This window comes from Notolabrus celidotus, chromosome 3 (assembly GCF_009762535.1).
Source record: "Notolabrus celidotus isolate fNotCel1 chromosome 3, fNotCel1.pri, whole genome shotgun sequence".
Lineage (NCBI taxonomy): Eukaryota > Metazoa > Chordata > Actinopteri > Labriformes > Labridae > Notolabrus > Notolabrus celidotus.
The window spans coordinates 5810592-5835093 of record NC_048274.1 but is presented as its reverse complement, the minus strand read 5'-3'; the positions used below and the strand labels follow the sequence as shown (position 1 = coordinate 5835093).

The window sequence follows — 24502 nt, the reverse complement described above, 5'->3', positions numbered from 1 at the left end:
AGGGAATCCAGGGTGTCTCTGTCCGAGTAGGAGGGAGTGATGTTCTTGTAATCCTCCTGTAGTAAACCTGAATGGTCGTTTTAAAGAACAGATCTCTTGTTGGAGGGTTAACTGATTTGGAGATTTGTGAGGGAGAGTTATGCTGAAAGATGTTTCAGGCCGGCATCTTTAGGCTTTGACTATAATTGCTGCTTTAAAGCTTTAAGCCGGTAACAGCTCAGTGATGTAGAGCAGCGCGGTCCGATGGTCAGAGATTACAGATGTCTGCATTTAACATAGACGGCACATGATTATATGTAGGCTGTGTCAGTCCATCATCTGTCTGTTTGCTGTGTTTTCTCCAGCATGCTCGTCTGGTTGTACTACTATGTTTTAAAGACGAGAGCAACGTGACTCAGGCCTTTTTTTTATCCCACTCTGAAGGGATTAGCGGTGGCAGTAATGCCAGATTTTCAGATTTTACAGGAGGACTTTTTTTTATATTACAGCAATGAATGAATGAAGAGGACCAACCTCTGACTCACTGGGAAAAAAACTGACAAAGTTTTAGTGTCAGACTCTTTGTCGATTCAGTTTGAGGTTTTCTTGGTAGTGAACTTTTGTAGTATTTACTTTTTAATTCACAGAAACGTTTTATCATTCAACCACATCAATCTTTATTTCTATAGCACAAAATTACCTCAAATGTTCTCCTCAGACTCTTTCCAAACAGAGCAGGTCTAGACCGTACTCTATGTTCTATTATTAACAAAGACCCAACATCAAGACAGGATAAGATCCAGTCCCATCTTACAGACAGGACTCAGTCTGATCTCATCTTAATCCACCATGAGGAGAGCACTTTGCAGCATTTAGCAAGTTACAGTGGCAAGGACAAACTTCCTTTAACAGGCAGAAACCTCCAGCAGGACCAGACTCATGTTAGACACACATCTGCTGAGACCAAGTTGGAGAGAGGGATAGAGGGAGAATAAGAGATGATAGTGGTGAGACGGAAAGTAGTAGTTGTAGCACCTGGAGTCTGGTACGTCCTAAGCAGCGGAAATCCAGAGGAACCTACGAGACAAGGGAGCTCAGGGACTATCAAAAGGAGAGAAAAGTGAGGGAGACCAGAAGAAAGAAAAAGAGTTTAATAAAAGGACGAGATAGGATAAGGAGACATAAAGGATGACGATACATGGAAAAAACAAAGAAAAAAAACAAAGAAAGAAGAAATGAAATAAAGGAGAAAAAGAAGAAAAGGAATGAAAGAAAAAGGAAAAGAGAATGAATGAAACACCCAAAAAAGGATCTACGGCAGAGATCCAGAGGAACCTAGGAGACAAGGGAGCTCAGGGACTCCAGAAAGGTCTATGGTTAGTAACTTTAATGGAACAGAAAGAGTTAAAGTAAGTGACAGGCAGGGAGAGGAGAGAGAGAGAAAGACAGGATCCCAGTGTGTCAGTCTAAGCCTATAGCAGCATAACTAAGAGCTGGTCCAAGCCTGAGCCAGCTCTAACTATAAGCTTTATCAAAAAGGAAAGTTTGAAGCCTACTCTTAAAAGTAGAGAGGGTGTCTGCCTCCCAGACCCTGACTGGTAGATGATTCCAAAGGAGAGGGTTCTGATGACTGAAGACTTGACCTCCCATACTACTTTTAGAGACTTTAGGTATGATGAGCAGGCCTGCATGTTGGGAGCGTAGTGTCCTAGAGGGGTAATAAGGCACTATGAGCTCTTTAAGATACGAAGGTATCTGACTATTACGAGCTTTACTTTCTATCACTAACACAGAACAAGGAGAACTTAAACAACCCAAAACTGGACCAGAAAAACTGACTGATGAGCAGTTGATGCAAAAATTCAAGTTTCGTCTTCAAGCCTTAATGTGAGGAGATGTATTTGTAATTTATTCTACATTTAGTGCACATAAAGGAGCATTCCCAGACTTTTTTGGTAAGTTTCTGGGGAATTAATCATCTCTATTTTTTGGGTGATTTATTTTTATAACTGGTTTGTCTCCCAGGAAATCCTGGCAGTGATTAAATAAAAACAAAAGCAGCCAAAACAACGACTGAAACATTACATTTTATGATAGGACGATGTGATGCAGTGAATTTAAACAGCTCTGACTCAAATTCAGCCTCACTACAAACGTTAAGTGTTTATGACACGACTTCACTCTTTGCGTGTTAGATAGCTCGTGTGGTGTTTTCAAACTGTTGTTTTTAGTGATGCAAACGCAGAAATATGTCCACAAAACACGAGGTTCACTTTGACATTCAGTGCAATCAAATACAAAACAGAAACTTCAGACTTGAGGGAAACAATAATGGCGACACTCTGACACAGTGTTAGCAACAATACAAATCTGCAGAGTCTCACAAACATGATATCCATGTCATGAGTCTGTGGATTGAATTTAAATGAACAGGCTGATTTTTGTTGCATGATGATGAAGAAGATTTTATTGATTGTTTAAATTGAAGAAGCAGCTGATTGAACAAAGCCTGTTTATTTTGCACCACAGCCTGGATCTGCTGAGCGTCTTGAAAATGCAGAAAGTGAGCCTGGCTGACCTGTAAACTCTGTAGTGTGAGTGGGTGGATAGATAGGCCATCGTGGGAGTGAACCACTCTTTCTTTCTGTTCCTCGCCCTTCTGTACGCCGTGTTCTTCATGTATTTATCATTTTGGCTTCTCTCGTGGCTCATTTGCTCATTAGATTTGTGTATGTAATCCTGCCATCGAGAGCTCTGTGCACATTTCTGCGCTGCAGTCGGTGATGTGTTTCTAGTGATTATCACATATTCGGTGCCCTGATGTGTGAGACGCTATGAAACATTTGGTCATTTCAGACTCTTGTTAGTTTGAGATTACAGAGCGTGAGATGAGTTTTTCTTTTTCCTCCCTCTTCTTCTGCTCAAGGTCGCTGAACATTTACTGCCGAGTGCAACAACTGTTTGTGTCTCATGTCTCCATGGAGACAATAATTGACTTGAGCAATGAGTTGACACTTGTGTGGTGTATGTGTATCTTTTGCACATTTCCTGGATCTCTCTCACACCCTCAGTCCACGCTAACACACTCTCTTTATTTATGCAGCTACCAGCTCCACTCGACTTGAGGATCTGAGTTTTCTGGACACCCAAAGGGCGGCCGGGCACAGGAGCTCTGTCCGTAAACACAACACAGCTGGACGCACAATCGATGACTCTAAAGGTATTTTGTTGAGCGTGAAATAAGTGTGCAATATTGCAGAAATGCATCCCCAATGTCACTTCAGTTTCACATTTATCCCTTCTTTCATCCTCTGCAGGGAGATTGGTGCCATTCAAACAAGCAGACATCATGCTGAAACCGCTGCTCTTTGAAGTCCCAGGCATCACCTCAGAAACACCTTTCGTGGGCCGGGATTGGCTCTTCACGCGCCTGGAGGAGGTCCTGAGGAAAACGAGCAGCTGCGAAGGCCGCGGCGCTGTCATTGTGGGTAACGCCGGATCCGGGAAGACGGCTATCATCTGGCGGCTGGTGACGCTCAGCTGTCATGGCATGCGCACGCCTCAGGCAGGTCCCAGCATCCCTCACAGTCCTGGCTCCTCCCCAAAGTGTAAGAGTGCTATCTTTACTCAGAGTCATTTGTTTTTTGTGCGTATCTCAAAGCGCATTGGTTTAAGATCAGCAGAATGCTGGGAGCTGAAGTCATCCTCGTCCTCTGGAGTGCTCCGGTGAACTCAGATTCTTGTAAGATATTGGGAAATGTATCACTTTTTGAGAAAGGAGGTTGGTATCTGGGTCACACACTCTTCTTTCAAGTCCTCCCCTGAGGTTTCTCTGCTGATTGCGGTTGTGTAAGGGGACTGAGATTGTTTCTGATGTTTTTTAAACTTCTTCACGAGCAGCTCTGGGACTCTGTTGAAGTCGAGAAAACAATCTGATACAAACTGATTGTACAATTCAACACAAAAAAAGAAGTTAAATGCTGCGGCATGCTCGTGATGTTAATCATTTCAAAATGTGACACATCAAGTTTAAACACAAGGAAACAACACAGCTCATTTCAGCTCTCTCCTGCAGGGAGCTGCAAGACAAAGATGAAAATTGTGTCCAGAAACAACAGAGCCATTCAATTTCAGCATGGCTGCATTATTCATTAATACCTGCACTCTACGCTGTCGTATTGATTTAGATCTAACAGAGTGTATAGCATGAGGTGAGCGAGGATCCAGGCATTGAAACAAACACCGGCTGCGTGTGGAACAGCCTGGTGCTTCGTTTCCAGTCTTGCTTACAGATGCACTAATTAAGCAGCAGTTTAATCGTCTTCCTTCATGGACTTCACTGCTGACATTCCTGGGCTTACACCAGAGACGGCATCCAGCGAGTGTAAATGGCAGCTCTGCGATTGTTGTTGTTTCTCTGCTCAGGTGGGGATAAGCCGGGAAAAACTGCCTCCAAACAGCCAGCTGACTCCCAGCCCAACCAGAGCGCTGTCGCAGGAGCGAGCGATAGTACGCCACCGAGGAAGGAGGCTGTCAGATGCCTCGCTGCCAAGGTAGCCCACAACACACACACACACACACACACACACACACACACACACACATTTGTATAATTATCCTTGTGAGGACACTCAATCATTTTATAAAGTGTGTTTTCTGATGGAGATTTTGAGTAGAAGACCACCATCATGTCTGTAAAGTCAGAACTCTGTTAGTGAACATAAAGAAACATGCAGGCTGACTCTGCACACACACACACACACACACACACACACACACACACACACACACACACACACACACACACACACACACCACATATCGTAGCCTTTTCTCCACGTAGAATTGGCGTTCCTTCATTTCAAGGGGCGTTATGTGCTGAATTATTCCTCATTAAGGAGCAGCTGCCAAGCGATGAGCATAAACTGGATGGAATCCTCGTCGGACTGACCTCAGGATGTGACTGATTGTACAGTTTGATTCAAGTATTCAGCTTAAAAGAGGCTGAGAGGTTTTTTTTTTTTTTAACTTTGACAGCTTTATGGAGTATTTTCAAAGCTATATGTCCTGGATGTAGCTTCACAGCATAGACTGTATAAAATATGGAGGTAGTATCCGTGACGTCCCCCATCTGTTCCTGAGCCCTGTTTTGAAGCCAATCAACGGCGGCAGCCATATTGGAAATGCGGAACTCCACCAAGCAGAGTGTGATGTAAAGGGGCGGAGTTTGAGCCTCCTAGCCAACAGCTATGTGTTCCCGATCAGGAGTCAAGTCAGTCATGTCCTTATTTGGGCAAAAACAAGTAATCTTAATATCTTCTGAACCGCCACGTTAAAAATAAATTCACCCCCGTACAGTGTGTGCTGATAGAGACATTAGCTAAGCAGAGCCAAGCCGTTTTTTTTAACCAGGCTGTAAACATGTTTATTAATGCTGCAAAAATCGTCTTTTTTGAATGGGCGTCTATGTGGTTTCCAGTGTTTTTGCAGCCAGCCTCAAGCGGATTCTCGATGAGCTACAGTTCATAACACCTCCGCATGGGCTTCATAGTTTGAGACCAGAGGTTGCTGCTTGCTTCACAGTCATGAATATGAGAGATCTTCATATGTTCTGCAAGACTACACATGAGAATGAAAGGTTAATCTCGGAAACAAAGGAAGAAATAATGAAATAATCTTTTGGGTCCTCGCTGCACCGTGTTGCATGCTCAGGTTAAATACTGACTGATAAAAGTACACTCTAAGGGTGGTGTTGGTACATTGAACATGTGATTCAGTCCACGTTTAGACACAGTTTATCTTACTATGCTCTGAGTGTCTTCTTACGTCTGTATCCGGATGGATGTGGATGTTTGAATCTAACCAAAACATCACAAATCTAAATATTCAAAGGGATCAAAATAAAACTCTATCACAATACTCAGACTCGAGTATACAGTGGTTTCTGTGTGGAGGGAAAGAGCGAGACTGAGGCCAACTGGATGGAGTTTTAAAGGTCTGATGGGTGTGCTCCATGCGGCCATGTTTGATGCAGGGAGGGGGACAGACGTGTGATTTAACACTGACCACTGCTGTTGACATCCTCGTTCTGTGAATGAGAGAATATCTTTATATAAAACTGTCCACTCTAAAGGACTTGAATAAAACTGGAATTAGATACTTGAATTACTTTTCACAAAGACACAAGAGTTCACACACATTAGCACACGACACAGCAGTGCATTCACCGTGTTGCCGAGCGGACGCTGACTCACCTGCAGTTACTACAGACAAAGAGAGGAGATGATGATTGCAGCAGAGGAATGCCCTGAGATCTGACTTCTCTTTATGGATGCTTTTGTGAGACCCGCTTGGTTTTACTGCACTCCACTAACCTGATATATGAATACGGAAACACAGCGCAGCAGTGAAAACAGAACTGCAGGGTGCTGTGACTGTAACAAGCCTTCAACAAAGACAGACGAGGGATCCATTCAGAGAGATAAACACACATCAGTGTTGGTCTTTTCTTTTAAAGAGCGGAGAGGATGCACTTTAGTGACACAGATTTTTAATGTCACAGCTCTCTCCCCCTCCCTCTCCCTCTCCCTCTCCCTCTCCCTCTTTCTCTCTCTCTTTTTGGGCACATGTAGAACATGCTGCTGATTGCATCACGTAGATGACATGCAAGCTTCTAAATTTACTAACTTGGCCTCAATAATAGTTTCCATGGGAACTAGTCCGACTCCTTGTGATGATGCTGATATGTTAAAAGTAAAATCATTCAGAAGCACTTGAATGTGCCACTCACGGTCAAGGCTGAGACCTGCAGCACACAGAGAGATGAGATGAATACTGCTGAAGATGTGAGGTTTACCTCTGCAGAAACACACCTGTGATTCAAAAATAAATACTTTACAGCTTCCAGAAAACAGCTGATAATTATCTTAATATTAGTTTAAATAAACGTAGTGTTACATCACATCTCTCAGACCTTTTTTAACTCCTTAGATCGCTGCCTGAATAAACAAAGATGCAGAGTTCTGACTGAGTCCTCTAGAGTTCTGACTTTAGGTTTCTATGTTTACTGTAATATCTTTTATATTGTCTGTTATAAGCATGAGAGATTGTTTTCTTCCATAGCAGGGCTTTCATTTTTTTAAGGGATATGAACAAACAAAAGTTTGAAAGCATCTGAATGTGTGCAGTGATTTTAATTCTCAGGCGAGGTTTCTCTTCAGTTTGTTGTGTTTTTACTTCATGAGGGGTTGATGAGAAGCTGCATGCCATGTGCGTGACTCGACAGCAGATAGAAACTCACGAGTCTCCACAGTGCATGCAAAACGTCCAAAAGAGAGTCTCAGATTATCTTCTCTTTTTTTCAGACACACTCTTAAGACCAACTTAACATTCATCCTCCAACTCCACTTTTAAAAGGAGAAGTCGTGCATCATGGCTGAGTGCAGTTCTGCCTCATCCTTCCTCTTCTCTGAAAACATCCATTTCTGTTTTCAATGAACATTTCAGCTGCAGTGCAAACAGCTTCACAGACACAAACTTGGTATTTTCTGTATAAACTCTTCTTCTCTTCCTCTCAGGTGGTTGCCTACCATTTCTGTCAGGCTGACAACACCTACACCTGCCTGGTACCAGAGTTTGTCCACAGTCTTGCCGCCCTGTTGGCCAGAGCGCCACAGCTGGCCGCATACCGGGAGCTGCTGGTCCAAGAGCCTCACCTCCAGAACACACTCAGCCTTCGATCCTGCGTTCAGGACCCCATCGCTGCCTTTCGAAAGGGCGTCCTGGAGCCCATAGCCAGCCTGCGAAAGGGTAATAAGTTCTCCATGTGCACATCCACATTGAGACAAATGTGATATTTAACTTTAAAGACCTTTAAAAATTTAAAGCAGTATCGGGTTTAAGGTGGAAACCTGTCTGCTCACTTTGCCTTTTGCAATTAGGGAGCCGTCCACTGGCTCCTGTGTGAAATGGCCCGTTAATGACTCCATGATGGCCCCATAGATTATTTTCCCTGGTTAAGGTCAGCGATGTGAACAGTGCAGAGTGTGTGAAGCAGATGTTAGGTCATTTACGTAGGGGATGATGAGTGTTATTTTTGCCCTGGTGAATCATCAGCAGCCCACAGGTTCTCAAGGTCACAAAATACTCCAGAGAGGTTGTGAGTGTTACGCTCGTATTAGTCAGCTCACTTTCTGGTGATACAGTCTAGATTGATGTGTTATTATGTCCAGGCACTCCACTGTCTGAGCAGAGGAGTGTTTTGTCTACTCCATCACTATTAAGCAGGTTAGAAAAAATGGAGAGCTCTTGTGCCTGAGTGTATGAGTCCTCACGGGGAGGCAGCGCTGCTCTGACAAGTAAGATGATTCAAACATGATGGATATGTCCTGTTACAAGCTCATAAACAACAACGGCCTGTGGCCTCTTTCAGCACGGTGTAATCAATATGAACAGTTAGTGCTCTTCTGAGCATGCAAGTGCTGGTAAACAACGACGCACCGATTTTAAGACTTCCTATAAATCTATCATATCTTTATTTCTGTCATAATTTGAACCACTTATAAGGCTAATCAGATTTATTACCCGGCTCTCTGTGTAAGATGCTTGATTCTGATTGGTCAAAATCCCTCGACCACGGTTATTAACTTTTACAAACATGTGCAACACCGGAGACAAACTGATCACACGTCATGTCAAACCAATCCACGGAAATTAGTTCCTGCACATTTTGCTTCTGCTTGTTGACACCATCGACCTTAAAGTTGCAGTTGGTAATCACAGAGTAAACATCTGTTCAGAGAGAGGGACTTTGAATGTCAACACTATCCCTCCCAACCAGATTTCCTCTGAGCCCCCCAACACAGATCAGTGTGTGCAGTCATGATAGTGCCGGACTCATAACCAATCAGAGGAAGTAAAAAGGGCCGCCCCTTAACCAATCAGGACAGAGGATTGGAGACTAGCTCTGATAGGTCTGTCACAACGGGAACGAGGGGAATAATAACATTGCTTGATACAAAGGTAATGGAAAACGCAGAGACATAGTCTCAAATTACTCCACTTACCCATGAGTACAGATGGGTATGACCTTTGGTGACCTTTTCTCCAAACCCAGCAGAAAAAGGAAGGTTTTTTTACACCATTCCAACCAACAGTGCTTTAAGGTGAAGTAAAACTGTTAGTTTCTGTTAGCATGCTAAATCAGCAGGCTACGGACATTTTCAGATTAAATCCTGTCCAGCAATATGATCAACAAGCGGAGCAGGTGAGAGAAACTTTAGGTTAGCGATCTCTACAGAGAAACTTAAACCATGAGCGGTGGTGATGATAGCAGCAGGGTTCAAAGATGTGTCATTTGTTTATTTTTAAAGGTGTGTGAACCGCAGAGCTCAGAGATGAAGGAGAGCTGAATGAGGACAGTTTCATGTTAAATCCACCGAAACAGGCAGAGAAGAATCCATCACCATGGAACGATAACTGACGTGGAATCACTGGGACTAATAATAAAAACTGTAAACATAAATCATTTTAAGTCAATGAAACAGTCTTGAATCAATGTTTTTACTAACGTGTTTGTATTTTAGTTAGTAGCCAGGTAATACGCTTCGCGTCAGGGTCTTGTCTCACCCTGTCGAGATTCTAATTCCTAAAACCACCTGCTCATCATACATTGTCCCTTACATACCTGGTCTTCCACTTCCCTCACCCTCTTCTCTATGTCTTCTTCTTCCTCTTGTGTATTCAGAGCGGAGGCTACCGGACGAAGAGTACATCATACTGGTCGACAGTCTGAATGAGGCAGAGTTCCACAAACCAGACTATGGAGACACAATCGCCACCTTCATCACCAAAATCATCTCCAAGTTTCCAGCCTGGCTGAAGCTGGTGGTCACGGTCAGGACGGGCCTGGTGGTGAGTGCGGACATTACAGCATTACTTGAGTCTTAAAGGGTCGAATGGACTATTAAGGTACTAAAAATATGTTTTAGAATGTAGTGGTGTTCACACGTCTCGCCTCCTCTCTAATAAAACAGAGGTGAATGGAATTTATCACCTTGTCTGAAAGACTTTGTTTTTCTTCTCTGAGAGTCTGTAGGTGACTCTCGTGAATCTGTCTTTATCAGCGCTGAGGATAAAGCCAAACAAAACCCAGGATGTACTCATGGATGGATTATAAAGATTGATACAGAACTCCAGGAGGATGTGCATTTATTTTATGTAAACATTAGTCACTATCCATGCAGTGTAAGTGTAACCTCAATCAATCTTTATTTAGAAAGCGCCAAATCACAACAAATGTTCTCCTCAGACTCTTTCCAAACAGAGCAGGTCTAGACCGTAATCTATATTCTATTATTAACAAAGACCCAACATCAAGACAGGTTAAGATCCAGTCCCATCTTACAGACAGGACTCAGTCTGATCTCATCTTAATCCACCATGAGCAGAGCACTTTGCAGCATTTAGCAAGTTACAGTGGCAAGGACAAACTTCCTTTAACAGGTAGAAACCTCCAACAGGACCAGACTCATGTTAGACACACATCTGCTGAGACCGTGTTGGAGAGAGGGATAGAGGGAGATGAAGAGAGAGAGAGATGATAGTGGTGAGACGGATAGTAGTAGTTGTAGCAGCTGGAGTCTGGCACGTCCGCAGCAGCAGAGATCCAGAGGAACCAACGAGACAAGGGAGCTCAGGGACTCCAGAAAGGTCTATGGTTAGTAACTTTAATGGGACAGAGTTAAAGTAAGTGACAGGCAGAGAGAGGAGAGAGAGGGAAAGACAGGATCCCAGTGTATCAGTCTAAGCTTCAGCAGCATAAGTAAGAGCTGGTCCAAGCCTGAGCCAGCTCTAACTATAAGCTTTATCATAAAGGGAAGTTTGAAGCCTACTCTTAAAAGTAGAGAGGGTGTCTGCCTCCCGGACCCTGACTGGTAGATGATTCCAAAAGAGAGGTGCCTGATAACTAAAGTCTCTACCTCCCATACTACTTTTAGAGACTTTAGGTATGATGAGCAGGCCTGCATGGTGGGAGTGTAGTGTTCTAGAGGGGTAATAGGGCACTATGAGCTCTTTAAGATACAAAGGTGTCTGACCATTAGGAGCTTTGTAGGTCAGAAGAAGGATTTTAAATTTTAGGTTTTACGGAGAGGCAGTGTAGAGACGCTAACACGGGAGAGATGTGCTCTCTTTTCATCATTCTAGTCAAAAATGAAAAACACATCCTGTTCTTTTCTTTGTCTGAAGCGTAAGCGTCCCATCAAACACTTTACAACAAGATGATCATGTTTTGAAGCAGGATTTTTGATGCCACAAATTGAGCGTCTCTGTTGTTTTGGAATGTAGACTCCAGTGTGCATCCCTCTTTCTCTTCGCACCACTTGTTATTTCCCCTCAAGCACCAAGAAAAGCCTCCGTCCCAGCTGAGCAGTGGACACTTAAAGGGATGAAGACAGGAAACTCACAGGAAGTGTGAAACGTGACTTTGCAAGATGAGTGGAGCAGCCATTTAAGATAAAACTTAAATCAGAGGGACCATACCTGCCTCCTTTCGTCTTAGCTTCGGCAAACACACTGTACTTTAATGCTGTGCTTTTACAGCCATGGTATAGACACTGTAGCATTTGGCAGCTTCGCTCTCTCTAGTCTGATGTATTTTCCCAATCTGGTTGGTAATCCCAACAAACAGCGGATGCATCTGTCCGACGCTGAAGCCAAGCCTCCAAATGCTGCATGGATTACGCCCTGAATGGATGGTAATACTACTGGGACACTGCTGGGAGTCTGGAGCTTGACAGCCAGCCAGCCGGTTACATAATTTGATTAGTGTTTGGGAATACACAAACCGCATTTGGGGTCATTTTCTTTGTGATAAATTAGAAGTCAGTGAGCATTAAATACCGATATTTAAAGATGAAGAGTGCAGCTATAATTGAACCCTCTGAGTACTGAGCCTCCTGATTGGATCATCACTCACCCTCTGCTTTTAAACCAACCATTTCACAGGAAGCGCTTACTCTTACACCGCAACAAGGATGTTGAAATAACCAGAGAGAGGAGTTAAGATTCAGAATTCAGAAGATTCAGAAGATTCAGAATCAGCTTTATTCGCCAAGTATGCTTGAACACACAAGGAATTTGACTTTGGTAAACTGTGCTCTCTTTGTACAAGGCATAAGAATAGGAATAAGAATAAGAACTACAATAAAAAATAAAATGAAAATATAATAACAATAACCTTAGCTATAAATACAAAGAAACAACAAATAGCTTGTCTGAGACTAAATGTCAGTTGCATGTTGAATTTAGAATGTCAGTGTTGGTTAATGAGGAGCCGCCTGCATTAACATGGATTCTTCTCTTCTTCAGTCATAGCTGGTTTTGGCCGGTGTTGAGCAGTTGAGGATGGCGAGAGTGTAGATGAAATGTGACTCTGAGAGATGCCTGTGAGCAATGTTGGAGCTTGAGTCATTGTCACACTATTTACTGTACTGTATCCCATGGCTCTGTGTGAGTCAGAGGCAGCAGCATCTGAGGAATGGGTCTTGATTGGGTTGCTTTTAATTTGTCCTTAGCTAATGTACCCAAGACACGCTACCTTCTGTTCTATAAATACGAAGCTTCCTGTGCCAGTTCCCTACCTGTGTTTACCAATGAGCACCTGGAACCTGTCTTTGTTTCCTCTCATGCAGGAAATCACCACCCTGCTTCCCTTCTCTGGCATCTCTCTGGACATCCTCCCCGACAGCAGTGATCTGGGAGCTGACCTGAGTGACTACATCCATCACCGGGTCAGCAGCAGCTCCCAGGTCGCCGCTAACGTCACCACGCCCACGGGCACGGCTCCGGATCAGCTGCTCCTCAGCAAGTTCAGCAGCCACCTGACCACACGCAGCCACGGCTCCATCCTCTACCTGCAGCTCACCCTGGATCTGTTCCACAAGGGGCACCTGTGTCTGAAAGGAGGGAACTACCTGGTGGTGCCAGTCTCCCTGTCAGAGGTCAGACATCCAGAGCTTTGAGTCGCTGAATGTTACAGACAGCAAGTAAAAATGTTAAAGCTAACTTAGAGTTATGTCTCTACAGTTGCATAAATCAATGAATGAGCAGTTTATAACAACAGCAAAAAGCTTCTAACATGTTAACCTTTGAATGAAGTTGAAGCACATCCATGGATCTAGCTTCTGCAGACAAACAGCTCTAAAACCTCTTTTCAACCAACATGAACCGGGCTGTATTTCCGGGCTGGTGCTAGCGCTGGTTCGGAGCTGGTTGAACTCGCAAACCAACACGGCACCCAATTGTTTTTCCACCCACTCGAGCGCGTGGAAGAGGCATATCATGACGTCAGATTTACGAGACTGCTTTTGCCAGCAGCGCTAGCGCAAACTTTCCCTCACAACAACAACAATGGTGGACAACGGCAGCTGGTCTCCTCGGCCGACCATTGCTTTGCCTTGGAATCCGTTTGTCCCCTTATTTTTTAATAGCAAAGAATTGGAGCCACTCTGGAACCAGTTCACTCGCAGTCGAAACATGAAAAAACAGTTCTCAATTGAGAGCTGGCTCCGAACCGGCCCTGAGACTGCCTCCGTTGAAAAGGAGTATCAATCAATCAATCTTTATTTGTATAGCGCCAAATCACAACAAACGTTATCTCAAGACGCTTTTACAAACATAAGAGGTCTAGAACACTCTATGTCAAATTATGAACAGAGACCCAACTTCAAGACAGGGTAAGACTCAGTCTTACCCCGCCTTAATCTACCACGAGCATTGCACATCGCAGTATTTAGCTAGTTACAGTGGTGAGGAAAAACTTCCTTTTTACAGGCAGAAACCTCGAGCAGAACCAGACTCATGTTAGACAGCCATCATGCCTCGACCGCGTTGGGTCTTGGTATAAGAGTTCACAAGAAGTAACGCTTACACAGCCAAACTAGTTAGCTTCTGAGATAGATAAATAGCTGAAGAAGTTAAGGAAAGATGCATTGATTACTGAAACAGATCAATAGATAGATTAATGGTTGAAAGAGCCCATTGGCCTAGCAGCAGTAGCTGGTTTGACTTCCTTTGTTGCATGCCATTCCCAAGCCTCAACCTCCCCACATGAGAAATGAAGCCAATGCAGAAGTGCGAAAAACTGCAGTTCCTCGAGTGTCCACTTGAGGCTGGCTCCAGAAGCACCGGAAACCACATACACACCCATTCAAAGAACCGATCTTTACAGCAGAATTAAACATGTTTACAGCCTGGTACAAAAAAATTATTTAAGTCTGAACCGCTCATTTCTCTATCAGAACACACTGTACGGGGGGTTAATTTATTATAACTCCTTCTTTTTGAAGGTATTAAACTTACGAGTTTCGCCCAAATAAGGGCGTGGCTGACTTGATTGACGAGACGAGAGGTGAGAACACTGTAGCTGTTAGCGAGGAGGCTAAAGGTCCGCATCTTTACCTCACATGAGCTCAACGGAAGTTAGGTTGAGTTCAGCATTTCCAATATGGCACCTGCTGACGATTGGCCTTAAAACAGGGCTTCAGGAACAGATGGGTGTCGTCACAGAGGCTACGTCCATTTATTCTAAAGGATATGGCCTTCCCCGGCTCTCTCCTTCTCACATTTCCTTCTAACTTCAGCTTTTCTTTCAAATAAAGGGGAAAAAATGGCCCAAAAAATAACTTAATAAACTGATTAAGTAGTGAGATGAATTGATGGATGAATGCTTGAAAGAGAAAGATCAAATTAATGCAGAATTACTGGAATAGTGAGCTTGAGCTAACCAAGGTGAAGATTAATTGTTAATGCAGCCAAAAGTCATTGTTGAATATTTAAAGGCCTTCCTCTGAGATTCAGCACTCAGGCTGATAACTCTTAAAAATGTGGTAAACCACAAATATCAAGTTTCTTTTGAACGTAGCTCACCTGCTCTGTAACCACACTGAGTCTAAAACATCTCAAACACACAGCTTACCTTGCGTGTATTTTTGGACCCACCCTCCTCTACCTCATCTGGTCATGTTCACAGTCTAACACTTAACACTTGTCACTCATCCCGCTGAGCTGTCTTCCGTGAAATGACATCTCGCCTGAGGAAGAAGCAATCAATGTCCACAAAATCCCCACACAAGGTACATCGACGACTTCCATTGTTCAGAGATGATTTCTCAAGAAGAAGAGAACACGTCTCCTCGCACGCTTTTCAGAGCGATTCAAGATTTTAAAACATGACAGGATCAAAGACTTTATTCAACATGCTAAAAATAGTCCACAGTGACTAAAGTCAATGACAGACGCAGTTTAATGTTTCACAATCATCAGTGTGAAATAGGAGAACAGATGAGCGAGTGTTAGTGTACACACAAAGTGAGGACTCAGAGAGAGAGGATGGAAAAGTGTGCATGAAGGTGTGTCACCCAGGTAGCTTACAGTTACAGTTAGAATCAAGATTACACCTAAAAAAAGCTCAATTTATGGGCTTTAGGTTTAAAATCTGGAAGTCCTACATCAAAGGTTATGTAAGGGATAATATATGGTTAGCAGGTGGTTATTGGAAACTGAATACAGGGGTCTTGTCCTCACTGAAGGTTATTACCTCATTACCGCTTATTACCCGGCTCCTTACTTAAAATACAAACATGTTGGTAAAAACCAAGCGGCCACCTCAGGTCTAAAAATATGATTCCAATGCGGAAGTGCTAAAAACTGCAGTTCATCGAGGATCCACTTGAGGCTGGCTGCAGAAACACTGGAAACCACATACACACCAATTCAAAAAAGCCGATCTTTGCAGCAGAAATAAACATGTTTACAGTCTGGTACAAAAAACAAGTGTAGTCTGGATAGCTCATTTCTGGATCGGCACACACTGAGGGGGATGAATTTTTTTCAACGCTGCAATTTCAAAGATATTGAGATTACGAGTCTTCCAATGAGAGGCACAGCTGACTTGATTGACAGGCGGGAACACTGTAGCTGTTGGCTAGGAGGCTCAAAGCCCGCCTCTTTATGTTATGATCGCTCGACAGCAGCAATATGGCTGCCGCTGCCGATTGGCCTCAAAACAGCTCTTCAGAAACAGATGGGTGACATCATGGATACTACGTCCATATTTTATACAGCCTATGGTAAAAACATTGATTAAAGATGATTTTATTGATTTAAAATGATTTAGTTTACAGTTTTTATTAATAGTCCCAGTGATTCCTCGTCAGTTATCGTTCCATGTTGATGGATTCTTATCTGCCTGTTTCGGTGGATTTAACATGAAACTGTCCTCATTCAGCTCTCCTTCTCTGAGCTCTGCGGTTCACACACCTTTAAAAATAAACAAATGACACAACTTTAAACCCTGCTGCTATCATCACCACAGCTCATGGTTTAAGTTTCTCTGTAGAGATCGCTAACATAAAGTTTCTCTCACCTGCTCCGCTTGTTGATCATATTGCTGGACAGGATTTAATTTGAAAATGTCCGTAGCCTGCTGTTTTAGCACGCTTAACCTCACCTTATGGTCTATGGTGTCAACAAGCAGAAACTAAATGTGTCTGAACTCTTTCCCGTGGATTGATTTGACATGACGTGTGATTAGTTTGACTCTGGTGTTGCTCATGTTAGTGAAAGTTAATAACCGTCATCAAGGAGTTTTGACCGATCAGAATCAAGCATCTTACACAAATCAGAATCAGAAATACAGGATTCATCCTGGGAGGAAAATTCAGTCATTACAGAGCTCTTATAAACAGTATGTAAAAAAAGTCAAAATACTAGTAGAAGGAATAAAATAAGATATAAATATGATTAAAATAAAATAAAGATCAAATAAAGTAGAATAAAATAAAATAATAATAATAAAGTATGTACAGAAATTAGCTATCTACAAAAGCGCTGGGAATGAAACCAGAAGATCAATAAGAGAGCTAGGTTATAAACATGTATTAAATCAGTATGTAGTTAATATAAGATGTTGCATATTTTAAGTCTATGTGTAAATGTACAGACATGTCTTGTTGAATCATTTCTTCTACGTAAATAACTCGTCAGTGAAAGAGAATGTAAACCCTGTGAGATAACAACATCACAGTCTGACTGACTGACTGTGTGAACGTCTGCAGGTGTACCTGCTGATGTGTCGTGGGAGCTTCCCGGATAAAGAGGTCTTCGAACGAGTGCTTCCAGTGCTAAATGTGGCTCTGGCGTCTCTGCACCCACTGACTGATGAGCAAATGTTCAGGGCGCTGAATGCAGGCAGCGTGATGGGGGAGCTGGAGTGGAAGGACTTCCAGCAGAGATTAGACAGCCTGGCTGGATTCATGGTAAGACTTTTGATATGAATGCAAGGATTGAACATAATGAAACCAGCTTGTGTTTGGGGAGCTTTACCACCAACAAGCGATGTAGAGGTAGTCTGTTTGAGGGAAATACAGGATGTGTACGTACAGTTAATGACATCCTCTGTGGGGCTGATGATGTACCTTTATATTCTGAAAACATGGGTTTGTGTTTGAAGGTGAAACGCAGGGACGGCACCCGGATGCTGTGTCACCCATCCTTCAGAGAGTGGCTGGTTTGGAGAGCAGACGGAGAGAGCAATGACTTCCTCTGTGACCCAAGGTGAGAAAACGTCTCCTGCAGCTGTTCAGAGACAGAAACCATCCGTTTGTAGGAAGTGTAAATCAGATCACTTCTCATAGTAACCACTGTACGTCCACAGGAGCGGCCATGCCCTCCTGGCCTTCATGTTCTCCAGACAGGAGGGCAAACTGAACCGGCAGCAGACCATGGAACTGGGACATCACATCCTCAAGGCTCACATATTCAAGGTAAGAGGAGCTGTGACACTCTGAATATAAACTAGTATGTTAGCTTACGAGTGGAAGTGATTAGTCATAAAGCACTTTAGAATCGCTCCTGCTCCCTGAAGGCGTCACATACCCATGATCCTTCACATTCATCTGTGTAATTACACACAAACACTTTCAGATATGTACGAGTAAACTCCTGTCCCTACCTCCACCCACACACATTAGCTCGGTTCGTATACATGAGCATCCACCGTGCATCGAGTAGTGTTAGCATGCACCGCTCGTACTCTGTGTATACTGCTGCACTCCTGGGACACGATTCAAATTCTGCACCACAGATCTCATCTAGGCGAGCTTAATCTTTCTGTCTCTGTCTCTCTCTGAATCCATCTGTGCTTCTCTCTCTCTCTCTCTCTCTCTCTCTCTCTCTCTCTCTCTCTCAGGGTCTGAGTAAGAAGACAGGTGTGTCCTCCAGCGTTCTGCAGGCCATGTGGGTGAACTGCAGCACAGACAGTCTGTCCGCTGCTCTGGCCTCCCTGAGGAATTTATACACGCCCAACATCAAGGTGACATGCATGAACCTGACGTTATAACAGCACCCAAACATATGATGATGATAATTCAGGAATATCAAACAAGGAAGGTTAATGTACTGAGGATCAGCAAAGTAGGGGTTAGGTCAGGGGCATGGAACTGCAGGCTGAAGATCAGAGGCATGAAGATATCCTGACAAACATCTCTGAGTGTGAGGTTACTTTTACACGAGCATCATATTCAAGCAGCTAGTCATAATCAATCAGACTTTATTTATGAAGTGCTTTTTACTCAATGACATTATAGCAAAGTGCTGTACATAAAAACAACTTAAAATAGAATACACTTAAAAAGAAAAGATATATATATATATATAAATGAAAATAAAAAGAGACCCCCCCCACCCTTTTCTGGAGACGCCACACTGCCTTCATTTTCCATCTCTGGAGGTTTCTACTTAGTGACCAAGCAACATGAATGGATTTCTCTGCACTCTCGCCCCTGTGGAGTACATGCATGTTTTCTCAGCTCCTCTGCATTTTTCTCCTTTATCTATAGGTTTTTATCGATCTTATGAACGATAAGTCTGTCGACAGTTGCTCGGTGACATTTGTGTTTCAGAGGAAACAGCTCCACCATTAGAATCTAAAGGTCTCCTTTAAGTTGTGTAGCTGTTGTCAGAACATCTGAAGGGGAGTGATACATGAGGTTTGTTTCACTCTGTTACAGCTCTCATGGAGGCCTCTCGTCCGGTTGTATTTCTTAGTTGGAGTTAATTTCTGTTCAGACTTTTCACCTCTTTCATCCTGCAGGTGAGTCGTCTGTTGATGCACGGTGGAGCTAGTGTGACCTGGTGTACCGAGGTGATAGGACACGCCCCTATTCTGGCCGTCCACGCCCACCTTGGGCACGTGGAGATGATCGCTTTGCTGCTTGAGATGGGCGCACCTGTGGACGGGACCACTGACAGCGGCATGACGCCTCTGTGTTTGGCTGCAGCAGCAGGACACGCCGATATCGTCACCCTGCTCTGCAAGAAAGGGGCCAAGGTCTGTGTCACACCTGATACAACAATGTGTGTTTAAAGGGTGTGAACAGAGAAACGATCACAGATTAAGATGTGTGACAGAGCTCTCTGTCTTTCAGTAGCTTCATATCAGAGATATCCTGAACAGCTCTGGTTTTACATCACCACAGTTTCAGGATCTATTTTGGGAGATGGATGACATAAACAGGCCCAATCTAGGCCAGGGTATTACCGACACCCGGCAGGATCAGGGTTATAAGTCCGTCTGTGTCCCCCTCTGTGCCAGGTGGGCCATGCTGATAAGAGTAGCCAGTGTGCTCTGGTCCACGCTGGGCTGAAGGGCCATACAGACATCATCAGCATCTTGCTGGGCCAGGATTGGGGAACGGAGATCCCCACCGACCCTCCGCAGCAGCACCAAGGCAACGAGTCAGTGACGGGGAGAGCACAGGCAGCCCAGCAGGCGGTCACAGCTGCAGCCAGTGTGGGACACACACAGGTACGAAGAAGCTCCACGCCCCTCATTAAAAACGTCTCTGCTGAAACGTCCTGCTTCATGCAGAGCACCAAGCCCGTCCTGCTCCATGGAGCTGATTTATGAGATTCTGTTTTCTCTGGTCAGGGTCCGTGGCTGCTTTGTGTTTTCTTCTTGCACAGCGAGCCGGCAACACAGAGGAATTATGAGACTGTGTTTTTTTTCCGCAGGTGGTGAAGAGCCTGCTGGACTTGAAAGATGAACAGCTGGCAGTGCAGATGGACGCTCACGATTCTCTCTGGGGAGAAACGGGTACTTTTCTTCTATCAGTTGGATAAATTTAGCTTTCTCACCTCTTTCTGTCCGTCCTCGTGATTCCATGGTCACGCTCAGAGGTTTTTAAGGTTGTGTTTTGGGGAAATTCAGTCTCTGTGCAGTGAATTAGTATTCATCACAAGATATGTTTAGATTCATGCACGTGAGAGGAGCTGCAGGACCTCTGAATACCATATCACCAGTGTTTTTATTTCAGATGCTCTGGTTGATATCAAACATTTGATTCGATTGTTGTACTGTAGTTTTTTGTTTTTGGCATCGTTTATCACACAGAAATCTCCTCCAGACACATTTTAAGCATCTTAAAACCAGCTGTTATTGGATTGTAAGACTCTTACCTCTGACACAGATGTGAGCCTGCAGCCTGCAGGATTCTGTTAGGAGGACCATTTCCTGAAAGCATGCAGGACGCCGCCTGCATCTCTGCCTCCAGCGCCATTAGAGGCTAATGCTATTACACAGTCCCCTCCAGTGCTGAGCATGAAACAGCCTCTGAAACATTCACCTTTGGATTTACCGCACAAGGACTTTGTGTAGGTTTAAAGTCAGTATCCCTGGTTCACAGATAACACTTCAAAGCAAAGGATGCATTTATGTGTGTGTGAGGGGTATTAGTGTTAGCCAACATAGAAGAGCAGCTGCACAAACTCACACCATTTTATGATAATCATTTCTTCGTCTATCAAATGATAATAAAGTCTCTGATAAAGCACGATCGATTTGATCACTGAGGCGTGCCGTCACATGAAACATGATGACGTTTTATCAAGGATACTCAGAGGTGAGAGCATGGCGTTGATTCCTCGCCTCTGCTCAGCTGGCTAAAGGACGTTCATGCTCACAAACACCGCCAGTGTTTACTGTCCGTCTGTAAATCAGCGACTGTATTGGAGGGAGTAATGTATTGAGAGTAGTTGATAATAACAGTGTTTTTATGTCCTGTTCTTTGAGGAGAAAGGAGAAGAAGGAGAGAGACGGTGTCTTTGATCAGTTTGTAGGATCTGTCGAATGTTAGAATTAAATCTCTGATGAAATAACCAGCCTTGTTTTTCTTTCGGTTTCTCACTCCTGCTTCTACTTCTCTCCCTAAATGTGTCAATTACATATTCTCCTCCGCCTCGTCATCTCATCTCTATGCCGACCCTCTGTCAGCTCTCAGCGCGGCAGCAGGGAGAGGGAGGATGGAGATGTGTTTGTTCCTCCTGGAGCGGGGGCCGGGGCTGGATATACCCAATCGTAGGGGGATGGTCCCGCTGCTCAGCGCCACCAAACACGGACACACGCAGGTCAGGAGATGTCACGGCACGCTCCCTCATTTAGAAGCTGTTGTTTTGGGATATTCTGAATAATGTTCCTGCCTTGCTCAGGTGGCAGAGGTGCTCCTGAAGCACGGGGCAGATATCAACGTCAGCGACAAGCAGGGTCGCACTCCCTTGATGCTGGCGGCTGCTGAGGGCCACACGAGCACCGCTGAGCTCCTGCAGTTAAAGGGTGAGAGGCCCAACACTCTCCTGCTTATATTATAACATGCTAACTGAATCAATATGAAGGGAGGAACATTGTCTGCTTCTGTTTGTGCTCCCAGGAGCCTCTCTGTCCTCGACCGACAACGAGGGGCTGACTGCTCTGAGCTGGGCCTGCATGAAGGGGCAGAAGGGGGCGGTGCAGCTTCTGGTGGAGCTGGGAGCAGACGTCAACCACCCGGACCGACAGGGACGGACACCGCTCGACATCGCTGCCCTCAACGGGGACGCGGACTCTGTGAGTTTCATGCTGCTCACCAAAACTGAAAACTGAGGATTAGCTGCAAAACATCCTAATTATTAATGACTCGCAGAGAAGAAAGCATAAATGTTTCACACTCACAACAACATTGAAGCTATTTTGAACTAATTAAATTAATCATAATTACTAAAATAATGATGATAATTATTGCAACTGCAACATAGCGTCTTAATGTGCAATCACAGTCAGGATGCAGCAGAACTGTCAGAGGTTACCTTGACTTGTATTCTTGTGATTTCATTGATCAGCATGACAGAAAACACACAGCCTCTGAGTGATTGACTAACACACAGCTTCATCTCTGTTGCATGCAATCAACAAATCCTTGAAAGTATTTACAGCCTTTCAGTGTTCAATCTGTAACTTTAATTCCTACAATTACAATTGTGTCCTGCTCAGGTGCATTGCCTGGTGGAACATGGAGCCGTGTTAGAGCGAGCGGACAACAGTGGCCGAGGATCAGACCGAGCCACCGGATGCCAGAACCCGGCTCTGGTGGCCTCGCTTCTCAAGAAAGGATCCAAGACAGGTGCTAACATCGTGCTTTTTTAACAGCTCTGCAATAAATCCAGGTTATATAGATTTTATATTTAATACCAAGTGTTTCAAAAACTCTTAATATTATATAGCAGATTAAACTGCAGCTCAGCCTCTCACATGAGCAGCAAGTTAAATCAAAGCTGTGTATTTATATTTCCATCAGTCTCGACCAATCAATGAAGACTCCGCTCCCTCTGTAGATCACTTTTATGTGCAACACTTTGGCATCTGCAGGCTCTGCATACCTATTACTTTATAAATGCTTATTTTACTCCCGTGCATTATTTTCATTCACCTCTCTTGCCCTCCTCTAACTCTCTCGCTCTGTTTCTCTGTCAATGAAAGGCTACAGGACGGCTCCACACGACAGATCAGGTACAAGATTCATGTCAGAAACAAAGTCAGAATAAAAGAGAGGGATTAAGTTGAAAGATAAAAACATGCACTCTCTTCTTTCAGGGCATGCTACATGGGCGATGGCGTCCTCCAAACCGGACATCCTCCTCATCCTGCTGCAGAAACTGATGGAGGAAGGGAACTTACTTTATAAGGTGATAATAACCTGTAATGTAACTGTGCAAATCTGGATACCTGTTATTACAACAAAGTGTTTCGGTAGACTCAGCTCCCTTTTCCTCTCTATCTATTATTTCCTCCTCCTCTTCCTCATGTGTGTTTCTCAGAAGGGACGTATGAAGGAGGCAGGCCAGCGTTATCAGTACGCCCTGAGGAAGCTCCCTCGCGAGGGGCAAGGAGAGGAGCTGAAAGGGCTCAAAGACCTGCGGGTGTCTCTCTTTCTCAACCTCTCCCGCTGCCGCAGGAAAACCAATGTAAGGCCCACAGCTCTATCAAACTGCTCATGCACTATTTAGCACCGGCAGGTTTATTAGGCGCCGAGGGGATGGAGGAGGGGCTGGCAAAGGCAAGGTGGATGTTTCCTTTAGATATATAATTTATCTGTATGGACATAAAAAGATAATGTCAGAAGCGGGGTGGCTTGCTGTAAAAATATCTTGGCTCCTCAGATTGAGTTTCATGTCTCCCGGTAAGCAGAGTGTATACGTGTAGGACCTGGAAGCAGGTGGTGACATGATGAAGAACCGTGCTGTTAGTGCAGAGATGGATGTGTGTGGCCCGCAGCCAGCTCCGGAGCCCACCCTGCTGATGACAGACGTCCTAACAGACTGTGTAAAAATGCCATCCTTAGGGTCAGTGTGGCCGATGAATAATGGAGCAGATAATGTGATGTGATAAGGTCACTCTCTCTGGCAGAGCGGGCGAGCACGCGCTCTCTTTCTCTGTCTCTACAGGGGGTTATTTACAGTGGACGTGCGAGTGGGCTGGCTAAATCCACATATTATATCAGAAAGTGGGCAGTGAGGGCCGGCGGAGAGACTACATGATACCGTCATTAAACATTCAACAGCAACGTTCACAATCTCACATTCAGGCTGCCATTTTGACCTCCCTCTCAAGGACAGAATCACAATGTGTTGGTGTCATTAAATATTCACCTGAGAGTGATGATGAGGGAAACAAGCTGCTCTTTGTCCGTCTGCTCCTCTCTTTATTCCTCCCGTTCAATAAAAATGATCGCAGCTCGGTTTCATTACGCAGGGTTCGATTTTTCACATCCATAAACCGAAGATGCAAACACGTTTTTATAGAATCAGCTCAGATTGTTTCTGCAAAACAAACATTTTCCAGACTCGTCACTTAAACACACAGCTGATCACACAGCGGGTTTATCTGTCTCCGTGCTGCGCCTAATGTTTAAATTCAAACGCTCCTCTCTGTCTGAACACGCAGGACTTCGGCATTGCTGAGGAGTTTGCAACAAAAGCCCTGGAACTCAAACCCCGGTCTTATGAAGCGTTTTATGCCCGAGCACGAGCCAAAAGGAGCAGCAGGTAAAAAAGTATTAAATGAAGTTCATTATTTCAAAGCTTAATAGAAAGTTATTCTTGCCAGAATCAGCGATTCAGTGAAACACTGCGTCTCAGCGGTGCCATAAATTCA

The 24502-nt window shown here is 44.2% G+C and overlaps 1 protein-coding gene across 1 annotated transcript in view; it reads left to right on the top strand.

The window, feature by feature from the left end:
- LOC117809430 (protein TANC1-like) overlaps positions 1-24502 on the top strand; it is a 43726-nt gene that overhangs the window by 16854 nt on the left and 2370 nt on the right. The window contains exons 9-29 of the mRNA XM_034678982.1: positions 3083-3199; positions 3297-3587; positions 4405-4532; positions 7557-7788; positions 9725-9891; positions 12672-12980; positions 17097-17297; positions 17492-17595; positions 17696-17804; positions 18230-18352; positions 19133-19369; positions 19634-19846; positions 20053-20134; positions 21311-21444; positions 21526-21649; positions 21744-21919; positions 22343-22472; positions 22829-22858; positions 22943-23034; positions 23167-23313; positions 24293-24393. Coding sequence (XP_034534873.1) covers positions 3083-3199; positions 3297-3587; positions 4405-4532; positions 7557-7788; positions 9725-9891; positions 12672-12980; positions 17097-17297; positions 17492-17595; positions 17696-17804; positions 18230-18352; positions 19133-19369; positions 19634-19846; positions 20053-20134; positions 21311-21444; positions 21526-21649; positions 21744-21919; positions 22343-22472; positions 22829-22858; positions 22943-23034; positions 23167-23313; positions 24293-24393 — 3247 coding nt within the window. The remainder of the gene's footprint in view (positions 1-3082; positions 3200-3296; positions 3588-4404; positions 4533-7556; positions 7789-9724; positions 9892-12671; positions 12981-17096; positions 17298-17491; positions 17596-17695; positions 17805-18229; positions 18353-19132; positions 19370-19633; positions 19847-20052; positions 20135-21310; positions 21445-21525; positions 21650-21743; positions 21920-22342; positions 22473-22828; positions 22859-22942; positions 23035-23166; positions 23314-24292; positions 24394-24502) is intronic.